The 24,166-nt window shown below is 48.6% G+C and overlaps 1 protein-coding gene across 1 annotated transcript in view; it reads left to right on the top strand.

Moving 5' to 3' along the window:
- socs7 (suppressor of cytokine signaling 7) overlaps positions 1-10,522 on the top strand; it is a 105,775-nt gene extending 95,253 nt beyond the window's left edge. Inside the window, exons 8-10 of the mRNA XM_070863911.1 lie at positions 763-898; positions 2,153-2,305; positions 5,038-10,522. Coding sequence (XP_070720012.1) covers positions 763-898; positions 2,153-2,273 — 257 coding nt within the window. The 3' untranslated portion in view covers positions 2,274-2,305; positions 5,038-10,522. The remainder of the gene's footprint in view (positions 1-762; positions 899-2,152; positions 2,306-5,037) is intronic.
- Positions 10,523-24,166: the final 13,644 nt, after the last annotated feature.

Raw genomic sequence — 24,166 nt, 5'->3', positions numbered from 1 at the left:
TTGGAAGCCGGGAGCCAGAGACCACGGGGTGCGAGGAGGGAGAGGGAGAGGGAGAGGAGGGGGGAGGGGGAGAGATGGGGAGGGGGAGGGGAGGGGAGAGGAGAGGAGAGGAGGGGGTGGGGGGTTGGGAGAGGAGAGGGCTGGTGGAGAGGAGAGGAGAGGGCAGGTGGAGAGGAGGAGGGTGGGAGTTGGAGGGGAGGTAGGGCGAGAGGAGGGTGGTCGGGCACGGTGACCATGTGTGTCGGCGCACAGTGTCACCGGGCGACATACGACTCAATTCAAATTACCGGTCCGGCAACACCTCAATTTCAAAATTCTCATCCTTGTTTTCAAATCCCTCCATGGCCCTCGCCCCTCCCTATCTCTGTAATCTCCTCCAGCCCCACAACCCCCCCCCCCGAGGTCTCTGCGCTCCTCTAATTTTGCCCTCTTGAGCATCCCTGATTATAATCGCTCAACCATCGATGGCCGTGCCTTCAGCTGCCAGGGCCCCAAGCTCTGGAATTCCCTGCCTAAACCTCTCTCTCCTCCTTAAAACCTACCTCTTTGAACAAGCTTTTGGTCACCTGTCCTAATATCTCCTTAACCGGCTCGGTGTCTGATAACACCCCTGTGAAGCGGCTTGGGATAATTTACTACGTTAAAGGTGCTATATAAATACAGGATCTGGGTGGTACCTGGGATGCCTCACCACGTATTGTTGTGGCACATTGTCGCCCCATTCTGGGCTGAACTTCCTGACGATTCTTTGCTCGATTCCAGGTCTGCCTCCGACCCCGGTCCAGCTCCTGTATCCGGTTTCTCGCTTCAGCAATGTGAAGTCCCTACAGCACCTCTGTCGTTTCAGAATCCGGCAGCTTGTCCGGATAGACCACATCCCCGAACTCCCACTCCCAAAGTAAGTCATCATCAGTCAGTAGCGGACAGACTCACTGCTGCGGTCTGTGCCGGGAGGGGGTGGTCTGTGGGGGGGTGCTGGGGGTGTGCTATCTGTGTGTTTGGGGGGGGGGGGGGCGGGGGGTGCCTGGAGGTGCCTGGTCTGTGCGTGGGGTGTGGGGGCGGGGTGCCAGGAGGGCACAATCTGTGTGTGGGTGGGGGGAGATGCCGGGAGGGTGTGATCTCTTTTCGGGGTGAAGGGTCTGAAGGGGTGCGCGGGGTGGGGGGCAAGTGGTCTGTGGGGCAGATGCAGTCTGTGTGCGGGGTGAAGGGGTGGGGGAGAGTGGTCTGTGGGGCGGGGGTACAGTCTGTGCACTAGGTGAAGGGGTGCGCGGGATGGGGGGCGAGTGGTCTGTGGGGCAGGGGTGCAGTCTGTGCACTGGGTGAAGGGGTGCGCAGGGTGGGGGAAGCGAGTGGTCTGTGGGGCGGGGGTGCAGCCTGTGCACTGGGTGAAGGGGTGCGCAGGGTGGGGGGAGCGAGTGGTCTGTGGGGCGGGGGTGCAGTCTGTGCACTGGGTGAAGGGGTGCGCAGGGTGGGGGGAGCGAGTGGTCTGTGGGGCGGCAGGTGCAGTCTGTGCACTGGGTGAAGGGGTGCGCAGGGTGGGAGGGGGGCGAGTGGTCTGTGGGGCGGGGGTACAGTCTGTGCACTGGGTGAAGGGGTGCGCAGGGTGGGGGGAGCGAGTGGTCTGTGGGGCGGGGGTACAGTCTGTGCACTGGGTGAAGGGGTGCGCAGGGTGGGGGGAGCGAGTGGTCTGTGGGGCGGGGGTGCAGTCTGTGCACTGGGTGAAGGGGTGCGCAGGGTGGGGGGGGGCGAGTGGTCTGGGGCGGGGGTGCAGTCTGTGCACTGGGTGAAGGGGTGCGCAGGGTGGGGGGAGCGAGTGGTCTGTGGGGCGGGGGTGCAGAGACTGTGTGACTCCTTCGAGCTTGAGTGTGGATCCAGCACTGACACACAGACTGACGCTGGCTGAACACGAGTAGTTTTGGATATCCCATTGCACCTCAGATCTTGTGCGCTGCCTGAAAGGGCGGTGGATAAATACTTGAAGGGGAGAAATCTGCAGGGCTTTGGGGAAAGAGCTGGGAGAGTGGGACTAATGGGATCGCTCTTTCCCGGAGCCAGCGCAGGCCGGATGGGCCGAATGGCCTGTGCGGTGAGATTCGATAAACTTTCCGTGGGGTTGGCTGCCGTCTGATTACGTGTTTCTGATCTTGCTCAGACCTCTCATATCGTATTTGCGAAAGTTCTACTACTATGATCCCGAGGAGGAGACCTACCTTTCTCTGAGGGAGGCCCGTCTCAGCATCACCCACGAACAGGACATGGACACCCAGACGTAGCTGTCCCGGGAAAGTCGCTCGAATCGTCTAAAGTAAGTGAGACACACTCTCAACCTGTGTCTTTTATTGAATTCTGTTTTTTTGTAATGTATCTGCTTCATGGGTTCTTTGCTGAAGAATTCATAGCAACACATTGCTATTAAGAACTAGTCAGTTTATTAACAAAGGTTTAACAATCGCACTACACATTACCAGTTCATCCACTAGGCTCACAACTGGATTCCCTAAACCCAACTGGCTGGGGTTTTATTGAGTCTTGTGAACATCACATGACTGACTAAGCCACTCACAGTGCAACAGCTCTACAACTATTTTGGTAAAACTTTTAAATCAAGTGCCCATTTTTTTTTTAAGAGCACCAAAACCCACAAATTGACAATTAAACATTAAAGGGAACTTTGTCAAATCAAATTAAATTAAAATTTTGTTCGCTAGTGAAATGATGCACTTCAGTCCCTCCGGTGCCCACCTCTCACGGAAGGCCGTGAGCGTACGGGTGGACACCGCGAGCTCCAACTTCCCTGGCATGAACGTAACCGTGGAAGAGAGGCAGGCATTCGGGCTGAATGATCCCCTCAACCGCAGCAACAGCTCTACAACTATTTTGTTGTAATCAGACAATCAAGTGCCCCCTGATTAAAGGGGGAGGCACACTCCCAAAAAACTTTTCAAGTGCCACCTTGTTTTTTTGGGGGGGGGTTTTGGGCACTAAGTCACAAATTATACAAGTGCCCCTGGCTAAGAGAGGTGGGGGTGGGGGGGGGGCACTAAAACCGACAAATTTAAAAAAATTTAATTTTAGACATTTAAAATTGAATTCAAATTTGGTTGCCGGGGGTAATGATTCACTCCAGTCCCTCCGGCGCCCATCTCTTGCGTAGCGGTGGACACCGTGTGCTCCATCTCCAGGGACACCCTGGCTCTGAAGAGAGGCAGGCAGTCGGGCTGAACGACCACCCGCTGCCTGGACCGGCTGATGGCCCCCTTGGCCGTGCCCAGGAGCAGTCCTATGAGGAGGCCCTCGGACCTACCCGCTCCCCTCCGCACAGGGTGCCCAAAGATCAGGAACGTGGAGCTGAAGTGCAACCAGAATTTGAGGAGCAGCCCCTTCAGATATTGGAAGAGAGGCTAAACAGCTCTACAACTATTTTGTTGTAATACTTAAAGGGGGGTGGGGCACACGCCAAAAAATTTTCAGGTGCCCCATTGTTTTCTTTTGGCAACATCTCTACAACCTGTGAGCATGCTCACAGATGCACAATGTTACAATTTTATTTCCTGTGCTTTAATTTTTCACCCAGTACCCCCTCCTGTCCTGCAAACAGTGGCTCAGACATTTCCAGTTGGAGTGGTGGTGGGGGGGGAGGAAATGGGGAGGGGAGAAATGGGGAACCTTTTAGGGACAATCCTCTCCACTCACCTTGGGCCTGCAGTTCTGGGCCAACAAGTGAAGAACATTTTCAAGTGGTGAAGCATTGGACCAGTTTCCCAAAAGCAGTCATTTGCTTTAAATTTTAATTCTGCCCTCCCAGTGTCCTGCCACGAGTGTGCGGGGGTCCTCCTGTGCCCACCGTTGCTAGGGCAACAAGGATGGTAAGTTTGTCACGTGACTTTTATTTCATTCATTCTGCATGGCATCCGAATATTCTACCCCAGCCCCCACTTTGCCCCAGAACTCCTGACTAGCGTAATCGTCTCCTGCCCCAAGTTTTACACTAGGGTTACACTGGATATACGGCACAGAAACCGGCCATTCGGCCCCACCAGTCCATGCCGGCATTTATGCTCCACTCGAGCCTCCTCCCATCCTTCCTCATCTTACTATCAGCATAACCCTCAACTCCCTTCTCCCTCATATGCTTGTCTAGCCTCCCCTTAAATGCATCGACACTATTTGCCTCACCCACTCCCTGTGACAGCGAGTTCCACATTCACATCGGATATTAAGGGAATTGTTAGATATTAAGGGAATCAAGGGATATGGGGGTGGTGCAGGAAGGTGGAGTTGGGGTCGAAGATCAGCCATGATCTGATTGACTGGCTCGAGGGGCCGAATGGCCTACTCCTCCGATTTCTTACATTCTCATGTTCACCACTCTGTGGGTGGTCCTGCCCACAGTTCCAGTTACCTACCCCCCCCCACAGAGAGTGGTGAGAATGTGGAACTCGCTACCACAGGGAGTGGTTGAGGCGAATAGTATCGATGTATTTAAGGGGAGGCTGGACAAGCATATGAGGGAGAAGGGAATAGAAGAATACGTTGAAGGGGTGAGATGAAGAGGGATGGGAGGAGGCTGGTGTGGAGCATAAACCCCGGCACGGACCTGTTGGGCTAGATGGCCTGTTTCTGTGCTGTAAATACGGTGTGGAAAAACTGAAATAGCTGCCATCCAGAGCATTGTAGATTAGCTTTAGTTCTAAAGGCAATGAATCCGGGCGCCGTGTCTCAAACACTCAGTTGTATCTAAAATGATTATTTTTAGCATTGGTTATAATGCCACAGTCATATTAGAACAGGCAGCCGGTTCACCTATCTCGCCGTGAAGCTGCTTATCGGGCTAATTCACCCCAATTTAATTGAAATTTTGCTTCATTTCCACAAGGAGGGATTTCTATATATTTTTTTTTAAAACGACAGTGAAGGGCTGTAGAGACAGGGTGCGTGCGATTGATTGGCAGTTTGTGGAGCTTATTTGCCTTGCGGTTGGGTGGGGTGGGCGATTGGTGGCGGCACCTCTCACGCTGACTCTCTGCTCTGTGACAGGTTGGAGGTTTACCGAGGGCAGCGGGAACAGGCACGGTCCGACGGGATCGCTACGCCAGGAGCCGCTGGTGACCGAGGGGGCCCGTCGATTTTCCTGAAACGCTCCTTATTCCTGATGCTTATTTAGACCCATCGCTCGCTCGGAAAGGTGGTGGGGGGGCGGGGGGAGGAGTGGGTGTGCGGAGTGTCCGGAATACGACAGGATTCCTCCCCGGGAAACCCCCCATCCCCCGGATGGTGAAGGTGGAACAGGACAAATGATTGACGATGGATTTGCACTTTCTCCTGAGAATGACTGGCGTTAGTAACTTTTGCAGCTTTGTGCTGGAGAAGCAACAGTTCTCCCCAATCCAGAGACGCTCCAGGTCGTTTGTGCTGAGACGCCTGACTCGGAAATGAGTGCCTGGAAAGGGGGTATATTGCACAACTCTCTTTTTTGTTTTCTTTTGGTTAATGAATGGATTAAACTACTGTTTATATTCGCAGGCTGTTCAATGCGTAACTCACGGAAATCGCTCGCAGGTTACTCTTTGATCAGGAAGAATTTGGGTTTTACTGTGGAGGGTTGGAATCCCCTTCTTTCTATCTGTCCCACTCCACAGAGGCCGAGAGTGAGTCCGGGTGACCTCTTTCCAGGGCCAGAGTCCAGCCTCCCAGGCAGGGAGTATGAAATCCCCCTCCTGAATTTGTCGTCATTTCCCCCTTTGTTTGGGGTGGGGGGGAACGTCCAGCTTCCCTTTGGTCCTTCCCAAGGCAGTTAGTGGAGTGACGAGGTTTGGGAAGGGAATTCTGGAGATTAAGGGTTATGAACCGTGACTGAAAGTATTCCGTGGGGTTTCATCACATGACCTTCCTGCCTAACTGCCCTGCCTCCCACATTCCTGCCATTGGTCACCTGACCCGTCCATCATCGCAACACATTCCAATGGCCGATTCGAAAGCAAACCGACTCTTTGTTACCCGATTGGATGATTCTTCACTTGTCAGCCATTTTCTCCCCATCGCCAATATTTTCATAAACTTAATAAACAAGAGTTCGAAGAATTTTCCTTTAATGCTTGCTCTGAATTTTCTCCTGGGTTGTTTGCAGCAGTGTGCGGGACATTAATCTTCAATGGCCAGAGATCCCAGAACCATCCAGGAGGGTCAGCAAACCATGTTCCTATTCATTTTTCTTTTGGGGTGCGCGGCCCGTTCAAAGCCCCGAGCACGGAGCGGGCTTTTCCAGTTGAAAAGCCGACTGCGCGGGAGATCCAGAGCGCTATGCGTCCGTCTGGCTTGAAAGGAACATTTTTGGTAACCCTAGTGATGGAGAGCACACAGTCAGCCAGCACAGAAACATCACTGACTTTATGTGCTCCGCCTCGCGCCCCCCTTACAATGTGACGCTCCGGGTCTCTCTACCTCCGATCCGACTGACTTTTAAATATTCCGGTAACCGTTTGTAAAACGCCACGTGATCAGCAAGCCCACGGTTTGCTTTCTGTGCCGTTTCCTTGACCCGTGACTGACATGTTTGCAGGGTCCGGCTAAAGCACCCGACACCACCCCCATCAGCAACAACAACAACTTTTATTTATATAGCACCTTTAACGCAGCAAAATGTCCCAAGGCGCTTCACAGCAGTGTTACAAGTCAAACCAGATAAATTTGACACCGAGCCGCGTAAGAAGAAATTAGGGCAGGTGACCATAAGCTTGGTCAAAGAGGTTAAGGCGCGTCTTAAAGGAGGAAAGAGAGGCGGAGAGGTTTAGGCAGGGAGTTCCAGAGCTTGAGGCCCAGGCAACAGAAGGCACGGCCACCGATGGTTGAGCGATTTATAATCGGGGATGCTGATAAAGTGTGTGACCTAGCCCGCGACCCCATTGTGTTCTGTCCAGCCAGCATTTAGTTTGCAGGCACCCACTCGAACTTTCTTCAGAGACTGTAGAGAATTTAAAGCCCCACGGGTCCGTGCCGGGGTTTATGCTCCACACCAGCCCCCTCCCACCCCTCTTCATCTCACCCCATCACCATATCCTTCTATTCCTTTCTCCCTCATGTGTTTATCCAACTTTCCCTTAAATCCATTGATACTATTCGCCTCAACCCCTCCCTGTGGTAATGAGTTCCACATTCTCACCGCTTTCTGGATAAGGAAGTTTCGCCTGAATTCCCGATTGGATTTATAAGTGACTGTCTTATATTGATGGCCCTTAGTTTTAGACTCCCCCACAAGTGGAAACAACTTCTCTGAGGTTACCCTATCGAACCCCTTCTTAATTTTTAGAGACCTTTATCAGGTCCTCAGCCTTCCCTAAAAGAGCCCGTTTTCATATTTTTAATTTGAAGTTGCTTGCATCTCCGTGTGTTACTCTCCGCCCCCTTCGTGGGTCATGTAATGTATTTACTTCATGGGTTCTTTGTTTAAGAATTCATAGTAACATATTGCTATTAAGAACTAGTTGGTTTATTAACAAAGTTTTAACAATCTCACTACACATTACCAGTTCATCCACCAGGCTCACAACCACCTGCCTCATCGTGGATGACCCAGACCCAATGGGCTGGGGTTTTATTGAGTCTTGTGAGCATCACGTGACTGACTAAACCACTCACCATGCAACAGCTCTACAAAGCTGTGAGCAAACTCATGGGTGCGTACATTACAGTCACCAGGGGTTGATTCCGGGATCAGGTGATCACAGCTCGTGATCCTTCGAGAGGGAGAATCGTGGGTCGTGTGCGCACCAAGTTTCCTAGGGTGGCTGATCGCTGAATCACCCATGTTTTGGTCCCATGATCAGTGAAGTCCAGTAGAATCCCGTTGCGGACACAGCGACACGGTGATCTCCGACTCTCGGGTCATCCCGTTTCCCATCACGGGGTCACCACCTGTCCAAGTTTTGCTGCGGGTTGCCAACCCTCCAGGATTGCCCTGGATTCTCCAGAAACTGGGGAGTGATCTCCCGGACACAGCTGCCAGCAATATCATCGGGGAGGATTGGAAAAAAACTGAGTTTTGTTTTCATTTTCTTTGAACCTTTTCGTTTATTAATATTGGAAGTGAGAATAAAGGTTGCTTGACCGGGCAGGGCCGGTGAAGGAGGGAGATCATATCCTGAAACCTCCCGGAATAGGTCCAACCAAAGTTGGCGACTCGACTGGACAGTCCAGAAATTTCTGCAATTTATTCCCGAACTCAAGTCTTGTGTTTAAGAAGCTCTATTCTCTTCCCCCACCACCGCCCTCACCCCTCCACTTGGGTATTCTGCGATGTGCAGGTGTCGCTTATTGAAATCCTCAGTCAGAGAAGAAAAATCCGAAAACTCCAGCTGTGACTTGTTTTCCTGCCCAGTTGTGGACTCTGGAAAGGGTGGGGAATCCTATTGATGCACAATTTCGTTCACGAGGAAGTTCTGTGTCTACATTATCAGTGAATATGAATGACCTGCTGCACCCAATGGTGTGAAGTCTGTAGATACGAGGCAGCATCGAGCCTGGGACCTGTGCCCTGGGACACGGCCTCGCTCGAGGCAGCCCTGTCGCAGAAGATCGCTGCTGGGAACATGTCCTTTTCCAACTCCCACTTGCTGCCTCGGGTTGCCAACCCTCCAGGATTGCCCTGCAGTCAACAGGAATTCAAGGTTAATCTCCCGGACACTCCTTATCAACCCAGAGGATAAATCATGGACAGCGTTAAAATTACATTTTGTGTTTTCTTTGAACACTTTCATTGGACTGGACTGGGCTGGGCAGTGGGAGGAGGTCACGTGATGAAACCTCCAGGAATACATCCGACCAGAGTTGGCAACTCAGTTCGTTCCGCCGTGTAATTTTGTTTTGAACTCTGTTGCGAAACTCGCGAGGACGTTTGCCCCGGTGAGTTTCATTTGCCTTGAACTAACGAGCGTTCCTTTTACTGAGCCTCCCTCGTTGTGTTGTGACCACGTACCGTGGGGACCATGTGACACCCCATGCTGGTCTCTCTCTGGGGCTCACGTTCACACACACGCACACACAAACAAAAACTTCCGCTGGTAACGTTAGCGATTCAGGGAGATACTTGCACACTGGCTAAGCTCACCGCTCGCCAGACCTGCATAAACTGTTTTATTTTGTTACAGTGGATTCTGAGTCACGGGAACCTTGGCAAACAGCATCAAGCACTCCTGGGCCAAATATAAGACTGGCTAGCGTTAAACCATAAAGGACAGAAGGAGGCCAGTCAGCCCGTCCGGCCTTTGAAGGAGCGATCCCAACAGCCCTCTTTCCCTATAGCCCTGAAAATGTTTCATTTTCAGCACTTATCCAATTCTCTTTTGAAATTTACCATTGAATCTGCTCCCACCGTCCTTTCAGACAGTGCATTCTAGATCATCATAACTTAATAAAAACAATGTCTCCTCATCTCCCCCGTTTGTTCTTTAGCCGATTGTCTTAAATCTGTGTCTTCTGGTTTGATGCAGAGCAAAGGTCCCTCAAACACTCCCAATCAGAAGAGAGCCTACCTGTACCATGTGTGACGCTCTTCCATTGCCCAAATCAACACCCAGAAAGCTCGGAATGGGAAAAGGGCCTTCCTCCCCTGTGACGTTCCCAGTCTGATGCTCAATGGGTGAATTAGGTTGCGGAGCTTGGGATTTGTGCTGTGAGCCTCGGCGCTGTCTGGCGTTGCCGCAGGCTCATTTCACAGCCACCCGCGCGGCCAGAGGAGAACATTATTCCTTCAGTCCGGGCAAGAAAACACAAACCGTGGTCACAAATAGTGTAATGTATTTGCTTCAAGGGCTCTTTGCTTAAGAATTCATAGCAACACATTGCTATTAAGAACTAGTTGGTCTATTAGCAAAAGGTTTAACAATCACACTACACATTACCGGTTCATCCTCGAGGCTCACAACTGCATACCTCATCGTGGACCCCCTGAACCCAACGGGCTGGGGTTTTATTGAGTCTTGTGAACATCACGTGACTGCCTAAGCCGTTCACAATTCAACAGCTCTATCAACCTGTGAGCATACTCACCGGTGCATACATTACAAATGTCAAAGGATAAGTTCCTCTACAACACACACATTGGTTTAGTGTTTGTGTGACCAGCTGAAGTTTTTCCCTTGTGTGAATATAGTCCCGGACAAATCATAAAACGAGAAGCTGTACCCCTTTAAGAATGGCCTTGCCTGTTAAATCTAGATATATTTTGTGACTGATGCAAAACCAATGCAGACTGACAGTAACTGTCCAGTCTACTGTTATTTTGTACATACTCTGTTAATAAGCATGTATGTTCTCTCTCAGTATATAAGAGGACTTTGGAACAATCAGTGCTGATGTCAGGGGGAGTCGAGTGTAAATGTTTCAACCCATGTTTTGTAAATGCTGAAAAGAGGCGGTTGATTATGTATTGTGGATTTGTATTGAATTTCTATTCTTGAAACTACTGGCGTAAAAAAGACTTGTACAGATCGGAGTCTGAGTAAAACTTCAATGAATTATAAACCAATTGATCTGAAGTTGTGTTGGGGTGTGAGTGTTGGATTTTTGGGCTTTTGGGAGGGAGCCAGAATTAATTTTTGGTTTGTTTGCATTTGCAACGCTTCTTTATTGCAATGCTGCACTGTCGGAGGGGCAGTACTAAGGGAGTGTTGCACTGTCGGAGGGGCAGTACGGAGGGAGCGCTGCACTGTTGGAGGTGCCATCTTTCGGATGAGACGTTAAACTGAGGCCCCGTCTGCTCTCTCAACTGGACGTAAAAGATCCCATGGCACAATTTCGAAGAAGAGCAGGGGAGTTATCCCTGGTGTCCTGGCCAATATTTATCCCTCAATCAACATAACAAAAACAGATTATCCGGTCATGATCACATTGCTGTTTGTGGGAGCTTGCTGTGAGCAAATTGGCTGCTGCGTTTCCCACATAACAACAGTGACTACACTCCAAAAGTACTTCATTGGCTGTAAAGCACTTTGAGACGTCGGGTGGCCGTGAAAGGCGCTATAGAAATGCAAGTCTTTCTTGTGTACTTGGTTTGTTAGCGGCCTCTCCAGCGCGATTTACTTTGCTCCCATGTGGCGTCAGGTTTATTTGGTCCCAGGTGACCTTATCTGCCCAACTCACCTGTGCTCCCCTGTCTCCAATGTCCCCATGGCAACCCTTCTTGTCCTCAAACTCCACTGACTAGAAATCGCTGTGTAGCTTGGCTGATATAGTTTTAAAGCACTTGTTACTAAGGGCGGATTAAGGGTCCAGTGGCTGAGGAAACTCATGGCCCCGGGCTCCGAAATGAAAACATAAAATTCTCAGAGTAAACCCCGTCCTTTCTCTGATCCGAGGCTGATGAACCAAACTGTAAAAACAGTCTTCACGTTTTAAGCCTGGTTTCTCCTAGAGACAGCAGGGCTCCAGTCTACAGAGTATATGTTCCTCACACTCGGCATTATTGAAAAGATCACTTTACCTGAAGCCAACCTGGTTTAAAAAGAAATGACCCTATTGGTTTGGTGTGAGCCGCCTGGTCCTGATTCTCGCGTCGCTTCGATGTAAGGTATCTCTCAATGTGGATTATACATAATAAATAATGGTAATGGGGCCTGTATCTGAATGTGGATTATACATGGTAGATATTGGTAATAAGAACATAAAAAATAGGAGCAGGAGTAGGCCATACGGCCCCTTGAGCCTGCTGCGCCATTTAATACGCTCATGGCTGATCTGATCATGGACTCGGGTCCACTTCCCTGCCCGCTCCCCATAACTTCCTTATTCCCTTATCGTTTAAGAAACTCTCTATTTCTGTCTTAAATTTGTTCAATGTCCCAGCTTTCACAGCTCTCTGAGGCAGCGAATTCCACAGATCCACAACCCTCAGAAGAAATTTCTCCTCATCTCAGTTTTAAATGGGCGGCTCCTTCTTCGAAGATTATGCCCTCTAGTTCTAGTCTCCACTATCAGTGGAAACATTCTCTCTCCATCCACCTTGTCAAGCCCCCTCATAATCTTGTATGTTTCGATAAAATTACCTCTCCTTCTGAATTCCAATGAGTAGAGGCCCAACCTACTCAACCTTTCCTCATAAATCAACCCCCTCATCTCCAAATCAACCTTGTGAACCTTCTCTCAGCAGCCTCGAAAGCAGGTATATCCTTTTGTAAATATGGAAACCAAAACTGCAAGCAGTATTCCGGTGTGGCCTCACCAATACCCTGTACAATTTTAGCAAGACTTCCCTGATTTTATACTCCCCTTTGCAATAAAGGCCAAGATTCCATTGGCCTTCCTGATCACTTGCTGTACCTGCATACTAACCTTTTGTGTGTCGTGCACAAGTACCCCCAGGTCCTATTGTACTGCAGCACTTTGCAATCTTTTTCCATTTAAATAATAACTTGCTCTTTGATTTTTTTTCTGCCAAAGTGCATGACCTCACACTTTCCAACATTATACTCCATCTGCCAAATTTTTGCCCACTCACTTAGCCTACCTGTCCTTTTGCAGATTTTTTGTGTCTTCCTCACACATTGCTTTTCCTCCTATCTTTGTATCATCAGTAAACTTGGCTATGTTACACTCGGTCCCCCTCCTCCAAGTCGTTAATATAGATTGTAAATAGTTGGGGTCCCAGCACTAATCCCTGCGCCACCCCACTAGTTACTGATTGCCAACTCAAGAACGAACCATTTATCCCGACTCTCTGTTTTCTGTTCGTTAGCCAATCCTCTATGCATGCTAATATATTACCCCCAACCCCGTGAACTTTTATCTTGTGCAGTAACCTTTTGTGTGGCACCTTGTCAAATGCCTTCTGGAAGTCCAAATACACCACATCCACTGGTTCCCCTTTATCCACCCTGTTTGTTACATCCTCAAGGAATTCCAGCAAATTTGTCAAACATGACTTCCCCTTCATAAATCCATGCTGACTCTGCCTGACCGAATTTTGCTTTTCCAAATGTCCTGCTACTGCTTCTTTAATAATGGGCTCCAACATCTTCCTAACCACAGATAACTGGTCTATAGTTTCCTGCCTTTTGTCTGCCTCCTTTTTTAAATAGGTGCATTACATTTGCAGTTTTCCAATCTAATGGGGCCTATATCTGAACATGGTTTATACACTCTATATTGGTAATGGGGTCTATATCTGAACATGGATTATACATGGTATATATTGGTAATGGGGCCTATTTCTGAACGTGGATTATATACGGTGTATATTGGTAATGGGGCCTGTATCTGAATTTGGATTATATACGGTGAATATTGGTAATGGGGCCTATATCTGAATGTGGATTATATATGGTGTATATTGGTAATGGGGCCTATTTCTGATTGTGGATTATACACGGTGTATATTGGTAAAGGGGCCTGTACCTGAATGTGGATTATACATGGTAAATAATTGTAATAGAGCCTATATCTAAATATGGATTATACATTGTAGATATTGATAATGGGGATTAAATGTATAGTGTGTATATATGCATGGAAGATCTGCTCATGAGAATTGAATGTAACAGACTATTTAGTCCTCATTCCTGCCTTATTTCCAAAAAATGATACCTGCACCGTTCCTGCTTTGGGTACGTAGATAGAGAAGTGAAATGGGAGGAGAGTTGAGCTCTGATGTGAAGCTAATACTGCATTAGCACAATGTGCCAAATGAGCTCCGACTGTGCTGAAATTTCTATCAATCTATCCGTGGACACAGAGAAAGCTGCAATTGGCTGCACCTCACCCGCTGTAATCAGCTCTATTGTGCAGTTGAGTGATATATCGACCTTCCCTCCCCTCCCTCCTCCCTCACAATCCCCTCCCCTCCCCCCAGGTTCAGTCCTGCTGTGGCTCAGTGGGCAGCACTTTCACCTCTGAGTCAGAAGGTTGTGGGTCCAAGTCCCACTCCAGAGACTTGAGCACAAAAATCTAGGCTGACATTCCAATGCAGTACTGAGGGAGTGCTGCACTGTCGGAGGTGCCATCTTTCAGGTGAGACGTTAAACCGAGGCCCCGTCTGCTCTCTCGGGTGGGCGTAAAAGATCCCATGGCACTATTTCAAAGAAGAGCAGGGGAATTATCCCCGATATCCTGGCCAATATTTATCCCTCAATCAACATAACAAAAACAGATTATCCGGTCATGATCACATTGCTGTTTGTGGGAGCTTGCTGTGTGCAAATTGGCTGCTGCGTTTCCCACATTACAACAGTGACTACACTCCAAAAGTATTTCATTGGCTGTAAAGCACTTTGGGATGTCCGGTGGTTGTGAAAGGCGCTCTATAAATGCAATTCTTTCTATCTGTTCTTGACACAGTTTTATAGGTGATGGAATCGAATGACCACGTCGCCAGCCTTTAAGAACATAAAATCTGCCCGGATGCCTGATCTGGTGGAGTTCAGTTTAAGATATGTGACGAACCTCTTTGTTGTACTGTCAAATTAGTACTTCTGGGATTAACCACTGATCAGACTGCAGCAACTCAGCACTGCCTTTATCTGTCAGCAGGACTGTCTCTTCTTCTTGCAGTGTTGTTGTTGAGAGGAGTAGAGAGCACATTTATTTATCGAAATAAAAACAGAAAATGTCTGAAATGCTCAGCAGGTCAGGCAATATCTGTGGAGAGAGCAACAGAGTTCATGTTTCAGGTCGATGACCCTTCGTCAGAACTAGAAAAGTTGGAGATGTAACAGGTTTTAAGCCAGTGCAGGGAAAGGGGGGAGGGGAGGAAAGAACAAAAAGGAAGGTCTGTGATAGGGTGGAAGACAGGAGAGATTAAATGACAAGTGATGATGCGAGGCGAAAGAAGATGGTAATAGGACCAGAAAAGAAACAAAAGATGGGTCTAGAGGGGGTGGCTTGAGTGGTGCAGAAGGGAGGGATTCAAATTCCTGGGACATTGGAACCGGTTCTGGGGGAGGTGGGACCAGTACAAACCGGACGGTCTGCACCTGAGCAGGACCGTAACCAATGTCCTAGGGGGAGTGTTCGCTAGTGTTGTTGGGGAGGCGTTAAACTAACATGGCAGGGGGATGGGAACCTATGCAAGGAGACAGAGGGAAATAAAATGGAGGCAGAAGCAAAAGATAGAAAGGAGAATAGTAAAAGTGGAGGGCAGAGAAACCCAAGGCAAAAAACAAAAAGGGCCACATTACAGCAAAATTTTAAAGGGGCAAAGTGTGTTAAAAAGACAAGCCTGAAGGCTCTGTGCCTCAATGCGAGGAGTATTCGGAATATGGTGGACGAATTAACTGCGCAGATAGCAGTTAACGAGTATGATGTAATTTGCATCACGGAGACATGGCTCCTTGGTGAACAAGGCTGGGAACTCAACATCCAGGGGTATTCAACATTTAGGAAGGATAGGCGGAGAGGAAAAGGAGGCGGGGTGGCGTTGCTGGTTAAAGAGAAAATTAATGCAATAATAAGGAGGGACATTAGCCTGGATGATGTGGAATCGGTATGGGTGGAGCTGCGGAATACCAAAGGGCAGAAAACGCTAGTGGGAGTTGTGCACAGACCACCAAACAGTAGTAGTGAGGTTGGGGACAGCATCAAACAAGAAATAAGGGATGTGTGCAATAAAGGTGCAGCAGTTATCATGGGCGACTTTAATCAACATATTGATTGGCTAACCAAACTGTTAGCAATGCGGTGGAGGAGGATTTCCTGGAGTGTATTAGGGATGGTTTTCTAGACCAATATGTCGAAGAACCAACTAGAGGGCTGGCCATCCTGGACTGGGTGATGTGTAATGAGAAGGGACTAATTAGCAATCTTGTTGTGCGAGGCCCCTTGGGGAAGAGTGACCATAATATGGTAGAATTCTTTATTAAGATGGAAAGTGACGCACTTAATTCGGAAACTAGGGTTCTGAACTTAAGGAAAGGTAACTTCAACGGTATGAGGCGTGAATTGGCTAGACAAGACTGGCAAAGGATACTTAAAGGGTTGACGGTGGATAGGCAATGGCAAACATTTAAAGATCACATGGATGAACTTCAGCAATTGTACATCCTTGTCTGGAGTAAAAATAAAACGGGGAAGGTGGCTAACGAGGGAAATTAAGGATAGTGTTAAAACCAAGGAAGAGGCATATAAATTGGCTAGAAAAAGCAACAAACGTGATGACTGGGAAAAATTTAGAGTTCAACAAAGGAAGATTAAGGGTTTAATTAAGAGGGGGAAAATAGAGTACGAGAGGAAGCTTGCAGGGAACATAAAAACTGACTGCAAAAGCTTTGAAAATATGTGAAGAGAAAAAGATTAGTGAAGACAAACGTAGGTCCCTTGCAGTCGGATTCAGCTGAATTTATAATGGGGAACAAAGAAATGGCAGACCATTTGAACAAATACTTCGGTTCTGTCTTCATGAAGGAAGACACAACCTTCCGGATGTACTAGGGGACAGTGGGTCTAGTGGGAAGGAGGAACTGAAGGATATCCTTATTAGGTGGGAAATTGTGTTCGGGAAATTGATGGGATTGAAGGCCGATAAATCCCCGGGGCCTGATAGTCTGCATCCCAGTGTACTTAAGGAAGTGGCCCTAGAAATAGTAGATGCATTGGTGATCATTTTCCAACAGTCTATTGACTCTGGATCAGTTCCTATGGACTGGATGGTAGCTAATGTAACACCACTTTTTAAAAAAGGAAGGAGAGAGAAAACGGGCAATTATAGACTGGTTAGCCTGACATCAGTAGTGGGGAAAATGTTGGAATCAATTATTAAAGATGAAATAGCAGCTCATTTGGAAAGCAGTGACAGGATCGGTCCAAGTCAGCATGGATTTATGAAAAGGAAATCATGCTTGACAAATCTTCTGGAATTTTTTGAGGATGTAACTAGTAGAGTGGACAAGGGAAAACCAGTGGATGTGGTGTATTTGGACTTCCAAAAGGCCTTTGACAAGGTCCCACATAAGAGATTGGTGTGCAAAATCAAAGCACATGGTTTTGGGGGTAATGTACTGGCGTGAATCGAGAATTGGTTGGCAGACAGGAAGCAGAGAGTTGGGATAAATGGGTCCTTTTCAGAATGGGAGGCAGTGACTAGTGGAGTGGGGCAGAGCTCAGTGCTGGGACCCCAGCTCTTTACAATATACATCAGTGATTTGGATGAAGGAATTGAGTGTAATATCTCCAAGTTTGCAGATGACACTAAACTGGGTGGCGGTGTGAGCTGTGAGGAGGATGCTAAGAGGCTGCAAGGTGACTTGGACAGGTTAGGTGAGTGGACAAATGCATGGCAGATGCAGTATAATGTGGATAAATGTGAGGTTGTCCACTTTGGTGGCAAAAACAGGAAGACAGAATATTATCTGAATGGTGACAGTTTAGGAAAAGGGGAGGTTCAACGAGACCTGGGTGTTATGGTTCATCAGTAATTGAAAGTTGGCATGCAGGTACAGCAGGCGGTGAAGAAGGCAAATGGTATGTTGCCTTCATAACTAGGGGATTTGAGTATAGGAGCAGGGCGGTCTTACTGCAGTTGTACAGGGCCTTGGTGAGGCCTTACCTGGAATATTGTTCAGTTTTGGTCTCCCAATCTGAGGAAGGATGTTCTTGCTATTAAGGGAGTGCAGCGAAGGTTCACCAGACTGATTCCAGGGATGGCTGGACTGACATATGAGGAGAGACTGGATCAATTGGGCCTTTATTCACTGGAGTTTAGAAGGATGAGAGGGGATCTCATAGAAATGTATAAGATTCAGACGGGACTGGACAGGTTAGATGCGGGAAGAATGTTCCCGATGTTGGGAAGTCCAGAACCAGGGGACATAGGATAAGGGGTCGGCCATTTAGGACTGAGATGAGGAGAAACTTCTTCACTCGAGAGTTGTTAATCTGAGGAATTCCTTGCTGCAGAGAGTTGTTGATGCCAGTTCATTGGATATATTCAAGAGGGAGTTAGATATGGCCCTTATGGCTAAAGAGATCAAGGAGTATGGAGAGAAAGCAGGAACGGGGTACTGAGGGAATGATCAGCCATGATCTTATTGAATGGCGGTGGAGGCTCGAAGGGCCAAATGGCCTACTCCTGCACCTATTTTCTATGTTTCTATGTAAGTGCATCCCCAGTATTGAAGCACTGATCACACTCTATCAGCTTCGCTGGGCAGGCCACATAGTTCGCATGCCAGATACGAGACTCCCTAAGCAAATGCTTTATGCAGAGCTCCTTCATGATAAAGGAGCCAAAGGTGGACAAGGACACCCTCAAAGCCTCCCTGATAAAGTGCGACATCACCACTGACACCTGGGAGGCCCTGGCCAAAGACCGCCCCAGGTGGAGAAAGTTCAGCCGGGAGGGCGTTGAGTTCTTCGAGTCTCAACGCAAAGAGCGTGAAGAGGTCATGCGCAGGCAGCGGAAGGAGCGTGCGGCAAACCAGCCCCACCGACTCCTTCCCTCGACGAATGTCTGTCCCTACCTGTAACAGGGTCTGTGGCTCTCGTATCGGACTGTTCAGTCACCAGAGAACTCACTTTGGGAGTGGAAGCAAGTCCTCCTCGATTCTAAGGGCCTGCCGATGATGAAGTGGGAATGGCAGAATCATCAACAGCTGCCATCTGAAAAATGTGGCCAGAGGTTCTGGTCTGAAATTGCTGAACTCGATGTTGAGTCTGGAAGGCTGTAACGTGCCTAAACGAAAGATGAGGTGCTGTTCCTCGAGCTTACGTTGAGCTTCATTGGAACAATGTCGGAGACCGAGAGGTCAGAGTGGGAGTGGAGCGGAGAATTAAAGTGACACAGGCGACGGGAAGCTCGGGGTCACAATTACGGACTGAGCGGAGGTGTTCTGCAAACAGTCACCCAACCTACGTTTGTAGAGGAGATCGCATCGTGAGCAGCGAATACAGTATACTAAATTGCAAGAAGTACAAGTAAATCGCTGTTTCAACCAGAAGGACTATTTGGGGCCCGGGATAGTAGGTGTTGCATCTCCTGCGCTTGCACGGGAAGGTGCCGTGGGAAGGGGAGGGGGTGATTGAGGAGTGGGCCAGGGTGTGGCGGAGGGAGCGGTCCCTTCGGAATGCTGGGAGAGGAGGGGAAGATGTGATTGGTGGTGGGATCACGCTGGAGGTGACGGAAATGGCGGAGGATGATCCATTGAACGTGGAGGCTGGTGAGGTGGAAGCTGAGGTAAGGGTGACCCTGAGCTTCCGGTCACCTGTCACTTTAATTCTCCGTCCTACTCCCACTCTGACCTCTCTGTCCTCGGCCTCTTACACTCTTCTAATGAAGCACAGCATAAGCTTGAGGAACAGCATCTCATCTTTCAATTGGGCACTGAACAGCCTTCCGGACTCAGCATTGAGTTCAGCAATTTCAGATCCTAACCTCTGCTCCCACTCAGACAGCAGCTGTTGGCAAGGGCCGGGCCGCCGCACGCTGCTCCCTCTAATGCAGCCTTTCAAATCAGCGCGGTCCCGGCCTGCAAGACCATCAACAGGCCGGGGCCATCAAAGGGAGCAGCGTGCGGTGGCATACCACTGCAGGAGGGCGACGGCTGTGAAGTCCGGTCGCTGATTGCAGTGCGGGCAGGCACAGCAGGAGGGGCGAAGGAGCGGCAAGAGTTTCTAGAAGGAAGTGACCGGGGCTCAGGAGAGGCGTAAGACTGAGGCCTAGAAGAGGCGAGGGGGACATGAGCCAGCCCACACTGCGATATGTGTGTGCACTAGTTCCGTGCAGCAGAGCTGGTCTCCAGCCGTCTTGGGTAATCCTTGCCACTGGACCAAGACCTAGCTCTGTCAAGCCCGTGTGGTGGCTGGTGTGTAACGGCCACCACACGTTAAAAACATCCAAGCACAGGCATATTCCACCCTTCAGGATGTAGTTCGGGATCTGGAATATTAGGTCCTTCATTGAAACACCTGTGAACTCATCCCTTTTTGGCGTAGAAGCAAGTCATCCTCGCTTTGAGGGACTGCCTATGATGATGATGATGATGAAAAGGTTGGTAAGGGTTCTGCTGTGGACATTTACACCCTCTCTAAACCCATCTTTTGGTAACGTCCCATTACCATCTCCTTTTGCCTTGCACCATCATCCCTTTTGTCATTTAATCTCTCCTGACTTCCACCCTATCCCACACCCTTCCCCTGTCTCTAACTATTGGTCTAACTTTTTCCAGTTCTGTCTCCACAGACGCTGCCTGACCTGCCGAGCCTTCCCAGCATTTTCTGTTTGTCTTTCAGATTTGCAGCACCCGCAGTACAGTGTTTTGCTTTGTATTCATTTATTGGCTGGGGTAGTTGGATTTCAGGGAATTCATTTCGACATTATTTGCTTCCTGGAAAACCCAGTGAGTGGGAGAGCTCAATAGACACAAGGAACTTGAAGATCCAGTTCCAATACTGGAACCACATCGGTGTGACTCCAGTAAGTGCCCAGTCTCGAAACCAAATGATTCCAGTAAGTGTCCTATCGAGAAACTACGTGGGAGGGAAGGACAACTGCCAGAGAGTGATCTCCCTTCACAGGATTCTGGCACTGACTGTGATATGAATCGGGGCTAAAGGTGACACTTCCTCTTTCTGTTAGCGGGTACTATGGCAACGGTAAAAGATCAAGATTCTACAGGTGTTGATTTCCGGGGCAAGGTGGCTTTGAAAATGCCTTCTTTGATTAATGACGGTCATATGAAACACAAAAAGTTAGCATGCAGGTACAGCAAATAATCAGGAAGGCAAATGGAATGTTGGCCTTTATTGCAAGGGGGATGGAGTATAAAAGTAGGGAAGTCCTGCTCCAACTGTACATCATCATCATAGTCAGTCCCTCGAAATCGGGGAAGACTTGCTTCCACTCTAAAAGTGAGTTCTCAGGTGACTGTACAGTCCAATACTAGAATTACAGTCTCTGTCACAGGTGAGACAGACAGTGGTTGAAGGAAAAGGTGGGTGGGACTGGTTTGCCGCAAGCTGCTTCCGCTGCCTGTGCTTGCTTTCTGCATGCTCTCGGCGACGAGACTCAAGGAGCTCAGACCACACCCTGGAGTACTGCGTACAGTTTTCGTCTCCTTATTTAAAGAGGGATATATTTGCAATGGAGGCAGTTCAGAGAAGGTTCACGAGGTTGATTCCTGAGATGAGGGGATTAAATGTAGTATCTCCAAATTTGCGGATGACACTAAGTTGGGTGGCAGTGTGAACTGCAAGGAGGATGCTATGAGGCTGCAGAGTGACTTGGATAGGTTAGGTGAGTGGGCAAATGCATGGCAGATGAAGTATAATGTGGATAAATGTGAGGTTATCCACTTTGGTGGTAAAAACAGAGAGACAGACTATTATCTGAATGGTGACAGATTAGGAAAAGGGGAGTTGTAACGAGACCTGGGTGTCATGGTACATCAGTCATTGAAGGTTGGCATGCAGGTACAGCAGGCGGTTAAGAAAGCAAATGGCATGTTGGCCTTCATAGCGAGGGGATTTGAATACAGGGGCAGGGAGGTGTTACTACAGTTGTACAGGGCCTTGGTGAGGCCACACCTGGAGTATTGTGTACAGTTTTGGTCTCCTAACTTGAGGAAGGACATTCTTGCTATTGAGGGAGTGCAGCGAAGATTCACCAGACTGATTCCCGGGATGGTGGGACTGACCTATTAAGAAAGACTGGATCAACTGGGCTTGTATTCACTGGAGTTCAGAAGAATGAGAGAGGACCTCATAGAAATGTTTAAAATTCTGACGGGTTTAGACAGGTTAGATGCAGGAAGAATGTTCCCAATGTCGGAGAAGTCCAGAGCCAGGGGTCACCGTCTAAGGATAAGGGGTAAGCCATTTAGGACCGAGATGAGGAGAAACTTCTTCACCCAGAGAGTGGTGAACCTGTGGAATTCTCTACCACAGAAAGTAGTTGAGGCCAATTCACTAAATATATTCAAAAGGGAGTTAGATGAAGTCCTTACTACTAGGGGGATCAAGGGGTATGGCGAGAAAGCAGGAATGGGGTACTGAAGTTGCATGTTCAGCCATGAACTCATTGAATGGCGGTGCAGGCTAGAAGGGCTGAATGGCCTACTCCTGCACCTATTTTCTATGTTTCTATGTCCTCTGAAGAAAGGTTGGACCTATGCTCATTGGAGTTTAGAAAAATGAGAGGTGATCTTATTGAAACATTTAAGATTCTGAGGGGGCTTGACAAAGGTAGATGCAGAGAGGATGTTTCCCATCATGGGGGAATCTAGAACTAGGGGGCATAGTTTCAGAATAAGTGGCGATGAGGAGGAATTTCTTCTCTGAGGGTTGTGAATCTTTGGAATTCTCTACCCCAGAGAGCTGTAAAGGCTGGGTCATTGAATATACTTAAGCGAATGGGCTAAGGTTTGACAGATGGAATACAATGTCGGAAAATGTGAGGTCATCCACCTTGGGGGGGGGGGGGGGGGAAACAGTAAAAGGGAATATTATTTGAATGGGGAGAAATTACAACATGCTGCGGTGCAGAGGGACCTGGGGGTCCTTGTGCAAGTTTGCAGGTGCAGCAGGTAATCAGGAAGGCGAATGGAATGTTGGCCTTCATTGCGAGAGGGATGGAGTACAAAAGCAGGGAGGTCCTGCTGCAACTGTTCAGGGTATTGGTGAGGCCACACCTGGAGTACTGCGTGCAGTTTTGGTCACCTTACTTAAGGAAGGATATACTAGCTTTGGAGGGGATACAGAGACGATTCACTAGGCTGATTCTGGAGATGAGGGGTTTACCTTATGATGATAGATTGAGTAGACTGGGTCTTTACTCGTTGGAGTTCAGAAGGATGAGAGGTGATCTTATAGAAACATTTAAAATAATGAAAGTGATAGACAAGATAGAGGCAGAGAGGTTGTTTCCACTGGTCGGGGAGACTAGAACTAGGGGGCACAGCCTCAAAATACGGGAGAGCCAATTTAAAACCGAGTTGAAAAGGAATTTCTTCTCCCAGAGGGTTGTGAATCTGTGGAATTCTCTGCCCAAGGAAGCAGTTGAGGCTAGCTCATTGAATGTATTCAAACCACAGATAGATAGATTTTTAACCAATGAGGGAATTAAGGGTTATGGGGAGCGGGCGGGTGAGTGGAGCTGAGTCCACGGTCAGATCAGCCATGATCTTGTTGAATGGCGGAGCAGGCTCGAGGGGCTAGATGGCCTACTCCTGTTCCTAATTCTTATGTTCTTATGTTCTCCTAACCTTTCTAAAGCCCAGAATTGCCCTTAATGTCTCCTGACCCACCATCTACTCGCTCAGGTGTTCATACAAGAACCCATGGCATGATTTTGAAGAGGAGGAGGGGATTTATCCCTGGTGTCCTGGGTAATATTTATCCCTCAATCAACATAATGACCAGATCATCTGTTTTTGTTATCACATTGCTATGTGTGGGAGCTTGCTGTGTGCACATTGGGTGCCGCGTTTCCCACATTACAGCAGTGACTGCACTCCAAAAGTACTTAAAGTGTCACACTGGGGTGTTTTCCCCCCTCTTTACATGTTATTGTAAATGACAGGGATTATCGCTTTAATCTCCACAAAGTATTTGAGCCATGGCTGCAGGAAATTAGCTCCAAGCTGCCACACACTAGCTCGGGGAGAGCAGCATACGGGAGGGAGCCACCTTCTCATCTGCCCTCCTCCGGGGTCTCGCTGCAGTTAGTTTGCTGATGGGGAATTTAGGCAAGGCGATAGTATTAAGACTACTAACGTGGAGGCCGTTGTGTGTGTTGGCGGCTGAAAGCTGTGGGTGATTCTCAGCCTGAATCTGAAATTCAAATCCCAGTTTCAGTGGGGAGAGTGAGGGCTGTCAAACCGACCTTGCTGAGCAGAAGCAAGAGCCAGGGCTGCAATCAAATTGGGAGCGTTTTGTCCACCTCTCTGTTCTATCCCCGGGCCGGTGGGACACAGCAAGGAGTTTAATGATGGTGCGGCCAATAAAAATAGACAAATGAGCCTTTCGTTGAGCAGCGAGACCAGAGGAAATATTGGTTTTGTTGTAAATCCCTAAACTGCTCTGATGGTGGAATATGACGAGGCTGGCTTCCAAATGTCAGCCCCAGGGTGGCTCGCTCTGTCCATCCAGTTAACAAAACACTGACGCTTGCTTCCATTTCATCTTTGATCAGCTGGGGGAAGATGAGCTGCTTCTCCTGAGTGAGACATCAAGTGAAATCGGTGACGTTGGC

This window comes from Pristiophorus japonicus, chromosome 21, assembly GCF_044704955.1.
Source record: "Pristiophorus japonicus isolate sPriJap1 chromosome 21, sPriJap1.hap1, whole genome shotgun sequence".
Taxonomy (NCBI): Eukaryota; Metazoa; Chordata; class Chondrichthyes; family Pristiophoridae; genus Pristiophorus; species Pristiophorus japonicus.
This window is presented reverse-complemented; position numbering and strand designations above follow the sequence as displayed.